This window comes from Haliaeetus albicilla, chromosome 2 (genome assembly GCF_947461875.1).
Source record: "Haliaeetus albicilla chromosome 2, bHalAlb1.1, whole genome shotgun sequence".
Taxonomy (NCBI): Eukaryota; Metazoa; Chordata; class Aves; order Accipitriformes; family Accipitridae; genus Haliaeetus; species Haliaeetus albicilla.
This window is the reverse complement of record NC_091484.1, coordinates 12,855,164-12,867,483: the sequence shown is the minus strand read 5'-3', so window position 1 is coordinate 12,867,483 and position 12,320 is coordinate 12,855,164. Positions and strand designations below refer to the sequence as shown.

At 45.6% G+C, this 12,320-nt stretch overlaps 1 protein-coding gene across 1 annotated transcript in view; it reads left to right on the top strand.

The window, feature by feature from the left end:
- TOP1 (DNA topoisomerase I) overlaps window positions 1-10,489 on the top strand; it is an 81,009-nt gene extending 70,520 nt beyond the window's left edge. The window contains exons 13-21 of the mRNA XM_069806930.1: window positions 501-645; window positions 1,720-1,863; window positions 3,039-3,224; window positions 4,838-4,906; window positions 5,547-5,661; window positions 6,405-6,532; window positions 7,660-7,754; window positions 8,551-8,700; window positions 9,084-10,489. Coding sequence (XP_069663031.1) covers window positions 501-645; window positions 1,720-1,863; window positions 3,039-3,224; window positions 4,838-4,906; window positions 5,547-5,661; window positions 6,405-6,532; window positions 7,660-7,754; window positions 8,551-8,700; window positions 9,084-9,186 — 1,135 coding nt within the window. The 3' untranslated portion in view covers window positions 9,187-10,489. The remainder of the gene's footprint in view (window positions 1-500; window positions 646-1,719; window positions 1,864-3,038; window positions 3,225-4,837; window positions 4,907-5,546; window positions 5,662-6,404; window positions 6,533-7,659; window positions 7,755-8,550; window positions 8,701-9,083) is intronic.
- Window positions 10,490-12,320: the final 1,831 nt, after the last annotated feature.

Below are 12,320 nucleotides of genomic sequence, written 5' to 3'. Positions count from 1 at the left end.
GTCATACAGGCAAAGGCTGAACAAGGCTATCATGGGTTTCATGTAGAACTTTGTCAACATATTTTCTTCCTCATGCCTATGGTCTATATCTGCTTACACAGTCTTTCCTGCTAGCATTTCCAGAAATTAATTTTCTTCTAGGTAGCTTGCCCTACTTTGTCTTCCTTGATGTCGAGGGCTAAGGTTTAGTGGGCTTCTCTTCAGTCTTGTCCTGATAAGTGTCCACACTACTGCAGTGTCCACAGATCAAAGCTGGTCCTAGCAGGTGTGTTCCCACCTATAGTATAGTTCTTCAGCAGATACATATGGGTAGTAGTTACATTTCTGATCTTTGTTCACTTTAATTCACTTGATTTCCTGCTTGTGGAAATATGTAGTTATGTTGCCTCAGTTTCTTTTCCTGTGCTTTCTTCGTGTGATGGTATTCATTACTTTCTCATTTTGATGCTGTGTAAGTCTCTTGAAATAGTTTTTATTTGCTGTTTTGTAATTCTCTGCAGGGATTCCAAGATCCCTCCCCCTCCACCAGGACACAAATGGAAGGAGGTCCGGCATGATAATAAGGTTACCTGGCTGGTGTCATGGACTGAGAACATCCAAGGCTCTATCAAATACATCATGTTGAACCCTAGCTCAAGAATTAAGGTAAAGGTCTAGTTTAAAAAAAAATAAAAATCTTACTGGTCGTGTCTCCAAGAAGCAAATGTAGCTGTTTGCTGGGAGAGAGATAGGAAGTAAAGCTGTCTTGCTATTTCATCCTACACTGATTGACAAACATTGGAAAGTTTCTGTGCTTCTGTTTCCCCTTGAAAAGAAAGAATACAATTACTGCATAGGAGCAGATGGAATCTGGAAAATGTCTGTTGAAAAGAATCATTGTGTTATTCCTAGTAGAAATCCATTACCCTGTGGAAACCTAAAAGGAAGCAATTTATCCAAGAATAGACTTGCTCTGGTGGATATTTCACCTGCTTTTGGCCCTAACTTCCCCTGCCTGATCATGTAGTGAAGTTCTAACCATGGGTTGGTAATTAGTCCATTGTAAAATTAAAAACGTGGCCAGGCTACTGGCTGAGAAGGCTGATAAGGAGCTCATGACTGAAGGAAAACAAACCATTCTGTGGGCACAAATAACCTGTCAACAGATCAGTTCCATAAAAGCAGTGACAAACCTGTTGAAAGATAAGTAGCCTTCAGTTTCGGGAGTAGGATTTAAGTTCTTCTCATGAAGTCTTTTTTAAGAGATTTTTTTCCTGTATTAGAAACAAGGAGTTTGTCTTTGTCTTACAAGTATAGGGAAAAATCTCTGTTCCTTGTGAATTCATGACCTCCTTTTGCCATGGCTTGAATATATAATAATGATGAACTGTTTATGTTGCTTTTACGTTTTATGGGTGTTTAATTACACAGCTGAAAGAACATAAGTGTCATCTGAATAAAGCAGAGGAAACCATTTATATGTTGAGAAGCATGGAAGACATAATATCTTTTGTGTCTTTATAGTTGCTTCCGTGGAAGCATTTAATATCATGGAAATCTGAATTACCTACAGCTGCATGACAGCATAGTTTGAAGCTGAGCTGTTCAGCAGGAAAGTCTCAGTGCTTTTGTACAGTGAGACCATTTGCCACACACAGACTTGTAAAGCCTTGAGATGCAGATTGGAACTGGTCTTTTGCCTGCTTTCTAATGCTGACTCTATTCTAACTTTCTCTGCAGGGTGAGAAGGACTGGCAGAAGTATGAGACAGCTCGGAGGTTGAAGAAGTGTGTAGATAAAATCCGAAATCAATATCGAGAAGACTGGAAATCCAAAGAGATGAAAGTACGGCAGAGAGCTGTGGCACTGTACTTCATTGATAAGGTAAGGCTCATTCCCCAGCACGCTCCTCTTACCATTCCTGTCCTGCTGGGAATGCTTGGGAATGCTGTTCCTAAGGCAGAATTCAGCCCATTTACTAAGGTGTCCTGAGACTTCCTGGTGGGCAGGCTTCCGTCTCCTTTTCCTTCCCATTACCTGGAATTCAGAGCAATAAACTATTGTACTGAACATGGCTATTTCAGGCAGCATTGTTTTAGTTCAGGCAAAACTCACAGCCTGGTTCCAGAATCACCCAGTTGGATTACTGGGAAGTTTGTGTGGTCCTTCTGTCTCCAGCTGTTCCAGTTTTCCTGTTGGGAATTTCTGCTGGTTTGTCACCTCTTTAGTTTGAGGTCACAGTTGTGAGGTTTCATAATTATGCTAATTTTTTCACCACAGTGTAAAGAAAACTGCAGTTGCATTGAGGCATTTAAAGCTACTTAAAACCAGTTCCCAGAGAGCTGTTGCCCTGCTAGCGTATGGTGTCTTCACCAACTAAATTAACAGAGTTTGTTCAAAATGCTTTGGTGTAAACCAGGGAGCTTTGATTTGAATAATTGTGGTTTCATATGAACACTGAAGGTTTTTCTTCAAAAATTAGAAATTGGTTTAACCAATACTATTAAAACACATTTCTTATGCAGCCAAATGTAGCCTTTTGATAATTTATATAACCCAAAGTGTCCTATATGCTGTTTAAACTGTATTCATTTAGCATTCAGTGAAGAGGTAGGATCATAGAAGATGAACAACTGAACTTCATGATTTTGTATCGGGTTGAGTTCACATGGAAGTCAGTTTGATTTTTAAAAAATATCAAACATTTTGAAATGGATTTCCATTAGTCAGAACTGTCTTACAGTTTGAGTTACTTAATGAGCAAAAGTTGGTAAAACATCTTGCTTTAAACATCTCTTAAAAAAAAACCAAGGTATTCTGGTAGATTAGTAGATTTGTGGCTTTGGTATAGGGTTATTTAAAACAGATTTAAAGAGAACTTAAGGTTGTTTATATTAGAATTTTATAAGTATCAATTTTATTCATTCAAATGCATTTTCTCCCTTTCTCTTCTTCTATGGACACTGCTGATTGTAGGCCAGTGTCTGAAAGTTTCAAGCATCTGTACGTTACTGGGATGGTTTGAAATGCATACCTTTCTTGTCTTGATATAAATGTAGCTTGCCCTGAGAGCTGGTAATGAAAAAGAAGAAGGAGAGACAGCTGACACCGTGGGCTGCTGCTCTCTGAGAGTAGAACATATCAAGCTGCATCCTGAACTGGATGGCCAGGAATACGTGGTTGAGTTTGACTTCCTAGGAAAAGACTCCATCCGATACTACAACAAAGTCCCTGTTGAGAAGAGGGTAAGGCATCTCCATGAACACATACACAGACTGAATTGCAGAAAAATGTAGTCAACACAGTTTTTTGATGGCAATAACAGGATGCTTCGTCACAGGTCAGATACCTAGCCAGAAAATAAGTTAGTTAATGTTATTCCCTTTTTATTGGCAGTGCCATGGAAGATAAGCCTGCTGGTGGTGTGACATAACCCAGCAGATGAGATACTTAAACATCTTGCAGCTCTTCCCTGTGGTCTCAGTGTCAAGAGCTGGCATAACATAGCTGTAACAGCTATGTTAGCTGGCTTTCTTTGGCTTTGTTCTGGTCAGCAGAGTTGGTTTTGTCACCTCTAGATGGTAGAGTTCTAGGCCCATATGACAAGTAATAGCATAAAAGGTTCTGAAATACAGTGCTGGACAGTGCTGTTAGAGTAGCAATTTGACTTGGGCTGTCATGATACTAGCTTCTCTGTCACAGTGTTTTTGTTCATGTTGGAGCTGAGCCCTCACTGAGGTAGGTCTTGATCTTGGGTGCTCCAGAGCATACAGAGTAGGTGCACTGATACTTCTGGCCTATGAACCTGGGTATCTACCAACCAAGACTTCTTTCTTAGGCAATGTTAATTGCTTTATTTCTTTGTCATCCACCAATTTCAAATCTGCTGTGATCTTGACCTCATTGCAGCATAAGTCCCCACCCAGCAGTGGGAACCTGGAGGGCACTATCCAAAAACACTTCTGTTTTTGTGGATTTAACAGCTTTGCATCTGGGCCACACAGCTCTGCAGTCAGCATAGTATGTTAGATACTGTATGTAAAATACTGTGGTAATTGTAACATCAGCAGTCAATGTCGGCCTCCTGGGGAGCAAAGCAACTGAAAAAAAACCAAACTGTGGCCGCTATAGGAATGAGCATGTGCTGGAATTCTTACTTCCTTGTTTAAAGGAGAAAACATTTTTCCTGTTTAAATTTATTGGTGTTGGTATCTCTTGGTGTCTCTTCTTCAGTGCTTACAATGAGGTATTGATTATTGTGGAATTAGAAATCTTTGTATATTAGGTGTCTGTAGAAGAAGAACGTGTGTTGTTGAGAAGCTGGGAACTGGGTATTAGGAGCATGCAGAGCTGGGATTTGTGGTCTCTGTATAATCAAAGATACTTTGTTTACTCTCTCTACCCCAGTGAGACTTGTTTGGGATGGAGCTGTATGAAACGTTTAATGCAGTAATGAGAAGGGTTGGGGTTTGGTAGCTTCACTCCATGGGAAATGGCTCAGGGGTTTCTTTGGCTGGAGTAATAATGGAGAGTAAGGGAAAAGTAGTAGTTTTGGGGTCTCTTTCTCCGTTAGGCAGCTAAGCCAGAGCAGAATTGGGTCTCCTGCAATCTTGATCTAAAGGATGAGGATAAAGGGCATTGAATGCTCAGGACTCTCGTTGCTGGGGATGAACCTTCAACACAAGCGTTGTATTGAGAGATAAGGGTCTTTGCCTGCTGAGAAGTAACGTCCAGCATCATCACTGTTGCCTGAAAAGAGTTTAAGTGGCTCCCTGGCAGTGTTGCTTCCTTATGTATTACTGCTACCTGGTGCTGTCTGGTCTGCGTGCCTGAAGTTACCGGTTTTCTTTTCCTGCAGGTGTTTAAGAATCTTCAGCTCTTCATGGAGAACAAGCAGCCTGAGGATGACCTCTTTGACCGCCTCAATGTAAGCATGTAGTTAATGGTGAGGGGTGGTGGTAGAGCACCATGAACAGGCTCACTCTGCAGCAGGCAGTAACAGCTGCTCTGTTCCAGAAATGGTTTCAGTGACAATTTTCTTCCAGTGCTGGCCTGAGCGGCCTAAAAGCAGTGAGAGTCTCTCTCAATCTGTGTCTGTATTGTCCACTGTGCCCACAGGTTCCTGAAGCCAATGGGCTTTGGTCCTGGTGAGCCTGGCTGGCTCTGACTTGGGGAGGTTTTTTCAGAGTTCGGAGATGACGATTGTGTGAGGTGACAGATTTTCACGTGCCATCCTCAACTGCACATTTGGCTCTATGGGAGCACTGTGGTGGTTCAGGTACCTTCCCTGGGATGGGACAGGCACATTTATACCTGTTGGGAATCAAAACCTCCACACTGAAGAAAACTTTTTTGGCCACTTGTGGTACTTGATACCAATCTAATACTTGTTGGTTCTTTGTTTACTTTTCTGTGGTTTCAGTAATGTTGTGGCCGTTCTGTTGTGGTCAGGTCTGAGTACGCTAGGCTTCAGCTGTGAGCTGCATGTCTTCGTCAGCCATGTGTCCAGAGATTTCACAAATGCTGTGGTCAATTCTAGTGCTGTCATCTCCTTTCTGCTTCCTTAGACCAGTATCTTAAATAAACACCTTCAAGACCTTATGGAGGGACTGACAGCCAAGGTATTCCGTACTTACAATGCCTCCATCACGCTACAGCAGCAGCTCAAGGAGCTCACTAATCGTAAGTCTTGTCCTTGAAACTGTGAGGGGGACGGATCTTATCCTGCAATACAGAGCTGGCTTCTTTGGCTTAGCCACAAGCCTTATATCTGTACACCACTTCATTGTTGCAGTTCTCCCAGTGCAAATGTCGGACAGCTGAGGTCTGACCAAAAATCTGCTGCCAGATAATCTTTTGGGGTAGCTGAGCAGCCCATCACTGGGACAGGACAGAACTGACTTGCAAGCACACCAATGTGTGCCTGCTAGTTTATGCCTGTCCTTTACCAAGTCTCTTACTTGCTTTCTGTTAATTGTAAAGTGTTACAGGTGGCAGGCAAGGCAGATGCATCTGTAACAGCCCCACGTTTCTTGGCTGCTCATTCACAACCTCTCTGTCAAGCACTGCTAGCTTGTACTTTAACAACTTTACAAAGTGGGCATGTTGGATATGTGAAGCCCGACAGTGTCTTGAGAAGTATGATCCTGCTGTCGTCTGCTCTGAATACGGATGTGCTTCCCCTCTCTTGAGTGGCAAATGGTGTCTTTGTTGCTATCGAAGAAACTGTCCCAGAAAGAGTTAGGGCCCAGGATGGAAGTGGTCAGGCTCTTTGGAGTGTAATTAGAGTGCAGTGTTGAGACTAGCCCGTCAGAGGGGAGGGTCAGTTCTGCAGTGACTGTGAGCTTTCAGAGTTAGTGGGACACTGGCTGGGGCTGCACAGCCCTGGAGAACCCACTTGTTTACCACTTTCTTGTACTTTGCAGCGGATGACAACATCCCAGCGAAGATCCTTTCCTATAACCGTGCCAACAGAGCGGTTGCCATTTTGTGTAACCACCAGAGGGCTCCGCCGAAGACCTTCGAGAAGTCCATGATGAACCTGCAGAGCAAGGTACCCCCACCCTTGCCCAGCTCTTGGGTTGGGGCAGGGCTCCAAGCGCAGCATCTTGGGCGTCACGATTCCTTTCACTTGGAGTGAAACGGAAGCAGAGTCTGGTTTTCCCTGTGAGGAGTTGGTTATTCCTGCATCAGAGATGGGCCTGCTTGGAGAGGAGTAGTGAGCTCAAAGGGACACCTTTCAGTCTGATACTTCATCTTATACTTGTAAAGACCAAGACCAGACCCTTTTTGTCTGCCCTTCATCCCATAGCTATATTTTCTGCTGCCATTGAAACTTCAGAGCAGCAGTCTCTAGCTCCGGTTTGTGTCCCCTAAAGAACCCGGAGTGGGCATCCACTCATGTTGTGTGAATCCCAGGCCACTGTCAGTGCAGGCTGTGTACATGGTACATTAGGCCCCTCTGACTTGACCTCTTCCTTTGCAGATTGTTTCTGGTGAAGGCCATGAGGTCCAAAGGGGTTAGGTCTGTTCCTGGTCTGGCTTTAGATTAACCTTCAAAATAAGGACTTCTGGTTTGGCACTGCAGTGTCCCCTGCTTCTGTAACACCTAACATGGCTGCCTTCACCCTAGATCTTAGAGCTTGGGGGATGTTTAAGGGGAATGGTTGAACAGGGGCTGCAAAATGCTAAAACTCCCTGAATCCTAAACTTACTGGAGAAGAACTGCCTGAAGCCTTAACAGCTTTCAGCCTGTAGGATTTGGGGCAAGAACTGATTCCTGCTGAGGGAACAGGGTTCATCCTATCGTGTTACCATTAGATAGTGGTACTGACAGGATACAGTGGAGGCAGACAAGCTGCCTGGAGGGGCTGTTGGCCAGTACCAGGCCAAACCAATTCCTTTGCCTGCTTGCTAGTAGGTGTATGAGAAAGCTCCCAGCACCACCTTGTCTTGGGAAATGAGTGGGGCTCTGTTTTCTGGGGTGAATATTTCACCACAGTAGGCTTTGCAGCAAACTGAAAGGCCAATGGCCTAATTGTTCTGCAGAAGTGGGTCTGACTGCTGGTAGATTCTGAATGTGGTCACAAACTCACTCCCTGGGTCATGCTGCCCAGGGGTGACTGCCACAGTTGTCAGCAGCTTGTTCACAGTGCTGCCATCTGGTTTTGCCTCTCCTAGATCGATGCCAAGAAGGAGCAGTTAGCTGATGCCAGGAGAGAACTGAAAAGCGCCAAAGCTGATGCCAAGGTCCGGAGAGATGAGAAGTCTAAAAAGTAAGGCTGATGTTACTAGGCTATGCAATGCTCCCAGTACTCTCGGCTCCAAATGGGCCCTTCACCCTGTATTCTGTTTCCCCAGCCTGTGATCTGGGAAAACTTCCTTAGGCTTTCTTGTCCCCTCTTTATTCTATGCATGAAGAAATAGTCTTCAAGTTGAGGACCATAGGGTGGTCTGACACTGCAGTTCCTGATGTGGTCACTAGTATTAGTCTCCACTGTGTCTCTTAGCCCTCTGAGCTGAGCACCAGCCAGTGCTCAACCACGCTGCTGCCCAGCACCAAGCAGAGTAATGGATCCAGTGCGCAACATTGCCGTCTGAATGAGGAGCCAGGAGTTAACACAATTGCACATGCACTTTTCTGGGTTATGCTGTGCTCCGTTGGAAGCCCACGGTGCAGACAATGTACTCAGACTCTGTGTGGGTTCTGCAAAATAGCCACAGGGGTGCTGAGTTAAGGGAGCTCTGAAAGCACAATCACAGCATGACTATTACGGAGGGCTAGATGGGCTGGTTTTAAAGTGGGTGTAGCATCAGTACAGTTCAGGCTGTCGCTTCCAACCCTTTAAAACAAAACTGCTGCTTAAGATTTCTGCTCTGCCTCTTGGAAAATGTCAGTTCTTAATTGCATGTGCTGAGTGTTTTGTGTCACCATCTGTGGTGACACAGCTGCCCTTTGTGGCTGGTGGCATTGCTTACCTTGAGCAGAGTCCCTTTGGGTTCCCACAGTGCTGCCATCTCAAGCCTAGCAGGGCATTAGGAATTAAATGCTTTGATTCTTTCCCACCCCAGGACGGTGGAGAGCAAGAAGAAAGCAGTGCAGAGGATTGAGGAGCAACTGATGAAGCTGGAGGTTCAGGCTACAGATAGGGAGGAGAACAAGCAGATCGCTTTGGGCACCTCCAAACTCAACTATCTGGATCCCAGGATCTCTGTTGCTTGGTAAGCATCTGCCTGGGGTGTGCTGGAAGGAACCACCCCTTTGCTTCTGTCTTGTCCCCCCAGTTAGCAGACAAGGGATGCCAGAGAAGTCTGTCTGTGGCCTTCCCTTGTGTCTTCAGATGGTTTCAGGAAGTTATAAAAGAGTCCCTTGAGGCAAGTGCAACATGCCAGCTAAAGTGAGCACTGTGCTGGGAGGTGATGGGTCAGAGAACCTGCAGGGTCTAACACCGGGAGGCTGGTTGTCCTCAGCTGAGTGGCATGTCTTGGAATGGGGCAGAGCTTAGGAAGGTGCTGGGGGGGAGAGCAGGGCAGTTCTGCTGCACAGTGAGGGGTTGTTGAGTGCCTGTGCTGTGTTGACTCTAACAGCATCTCCTCTTCTGCAGGTGTAAGAAGTGGGGAATTCCTATAGAGAAGATTTATAACAAAACCCAGCGAGAGAAATTTGCCTGGGCTATCGACATGGCAGAGGAAGACTATGAGTTTTAACTTGTTTTTAATGAGCTGAATTTTATGGGAAAAAAAGGGGGAGTAGCCTGGTTTTTAGGGAGATTGATAAACTGTGAGCCTTACTTGTCCTTGGATGCTGGGGAAGGAGGAGGAAAGGGGCAAGTGAGCATCAGATAAAACAGCCAACATCTTGCAGAAAGCATAACCTGGAAATATCCTAAAGGAGCTGAGCCAGTTGTCCTATGGACAACTTATTTAAAAATGTTTCAGAGATCCAAATTCTAGCTGTCTGGTTTGTGTGGTTTTTTTTTCTTGAGGCAGGGCAAGTGGATGGGGGATTTGTCAACCTTCCGCCAGGCAAATTCACCATCACACTGAGAGCGTGGGAATCTTTAGCTACTGTATACAAAATCCAATTATATTGGTGCGTTTTTACAGTTAGGGTTTTGCAATAACTTCTATATTTTAATAGAAAATGGACTCCTTAATCCCTGCCCTTCCCCTCCCCCTCCTGCCCCATTTCAGAATTTAACAAATAAACAAAATTTAAGAAACCCAACGCACCTGTTACAGCTGTCACTATAGTCATGGAAATACCCAATCTTTTTCAATTTGTCACTTGAAACAGTCATGGGATTGGAACATGAATTACAAATATCCACCACATTTGTTCAGAGCAAAGCGTGATGGGAAATCAGCCTCCTGACTTGAGTGTTCCTTTTTTAAATGTGAATTTTTATTTCTTTTAATTATTTTAAAATATTTAAACAGTTTTTTTTTCTTCTTGATCTTAAAGATCGCGTAGATTTGGGGAGCGGGTGGGGGAAGGGGGCCGCGTGATGGGGAGATGCGTGTGGAATTTGAGGACAAGTGAAATTGGCAACAAATGACATTCCCATCACCCATTGTTCTGAACATGCTCTGTACACTTAAAGAATATCTACTTTTTAGGTTTGTCAGACTGTTTTACCTTTTCCCCCCTTTTTTTCTAAGCCCCACTCCCCCTCTTTTACTTGAAAGATTTTATTGTGTAAAAAGAAGTTTCACAGGTCAATAAATTTCGAGGGAAATGAGCATTGGTCCAAAAAGGAAAATAATCAAGATTTTAGGGCTTTTATTTTTTCTTTTGTAATTGTGTAAAAAAATTTTAAAAAATTAAAAAGCAGAATTTTAATGTGAAACCTTTTTTTGCTATAATCATTAGTCTTAGAGGTATTGTTAGCGTAGTGTGTGTGCGAAGACCATTTCCTGCAGCCTTTCCTCAACAAGTATCTTCTATTTTTATCATGAATTCCCTTTTAATCCAACTGTAGGTTATTTAAAATAAATTCCTACAACTTAACTGAGTGTTGGTGTCTCTGTGTTCTTTCACCTCTGGCCCTGTGCCATGAGGTCCCCTAGGTCCCTCGTTTGGGGGGAAGATGGTGGGCCTGGCACCACATTGTTTCTGCAGCCCCCGTACAGCAGGTACTGCCTCCATAGCAAGATGCTTGAGCCTTTCTCATTTGAACAGGGCTGCAAAGAGGATGTTGAAGCCATGGCAAGGTCTAGGTGGGTTGAGATTGACCCAGCAGTTGTGTCTTCATCAGGGGTGAGTTGAGAGCATGTGCTGGGTTCATTGTGATGCCAGTGATCTGGAATGAAGCACCTGGCCATGGTTGGCTTTTGGAAAGGATAAGGCTTTCCACAGCTACCCTAATGTTTTGAGTAACTCACTGCTGCTTGATTGTGTTGAGTCATGGTGGCTCTTTGGTCTGTGGTAGGTCTGTATGGTCATGTAGCCAGACCCTCAATGGGTGGAGAAGTTGGTCATACAGCAACACAGCGTGGGGTGTTTTGGAGCCCTGGTAGGGGCACAGAGGGCTGACCAGGCTGTCCCACCAGCCTGCGACCCTGCTGCTTGCTCATGAGCTCATGTTAATGCTGGGGCTTGAGGTGGTCCATTGGCTCACCTGGTTCCTAGATCCCTCATCTGTGCTCCCACAGTGGCAGTGTGCTTGTCTGGGTTGGTTTGTGCACCTGCAGGGGAAACTGTCTTGAATAATGCACTTAAATAGCAGCAGCCTGACCCTCCAAGCTCTTTGGAGCTGCACAGTTCCTGTTCTCAACCCCAGCATGAATTGCCTGGAGGCTTTTATTCCCCTTTAATAAGCTGCTTGGTCCCTGCTGAAGCCCTGTCCATGTGCAGCCTGCACAGCAAGCCTAGGAGCCTGCCCTCACTCTGAGGAGTAGCTGCAGATAGTGGGTAAAGATCCTTTCTGGGATTCCTTGGCTGCATTGTGAGTTAGTGGGAACAACAGGAATGTGGCTTAGTGTTTGTATTTGGGCTCTCTTCAAGCGTTCTTGGAAGTGGAGGCCATTGCTTTAGTGCAATGGGAAGTGACCTGAGGCAGCAGGAGCCAGGGGCACAGCCAGGCTGACCTCTGGCAGGGAGAGGGAGTGGGATGGTGCTTGTTCAGGGTAAGGTGATTTTCAGCTCATGTTCCTTCAAAGAGGCTGCTTTCGCGGAGAGCCAGGACATGCTGCAGCCAGGTGCACCAGAAAGCATGGAGAAGGCCGTCGTGAGTGTTTGGGTTTTCCTTTACTCCGTGTTGCTGATGGAAACATTCTCTGCATCGATCTTCAGTGCCCAGGCTGCTGTGTGCGCTCAGGAGACAGGAAGCCTTTTCCCATGTCCCCACTCCAGCCGAAAGCAGGTTAATCGCAGCCCAGTGCTCGAGCTAGCGCAGCAGGGGTGGCTGTGGAGAAGAGAGGAGCTGAGGCCGGGACAGGGCTGCTGGCGCTGGAGCTGTGTGCAGAGGGTGCCGTGGGGAAGCGGGGCTGCTCTTGGGTGCCCAAGCGCTGCTCAGCACAAGGAGCATAGAGGGTGGGGGGTTGAGGGCAAGGGCTGGTCTCCCCTGTGCTGTACAAAGCTTAGGATCCTTGGCTCCTGCTAGAGAGATGATGGAGCTGGCAGTGCTCACTGCTGGCAGGGGACAGGGGTTCTGTGTTCCTCCCAGCTGGGAAGGATGTGGCCTGTCACTGCCTTGCTCTGATCCTTCCTACTTCACCCTTACCTGACCAGTGGTCGCTGGGTTTCCATGCAAGCGCACTTCAGCATTGGTTTGCTTTGCCTCCCATGGGCTGTCTGCTCACCTGATCCCAGGAAAACCCCTGTCTGGTGCAGTGGGGAG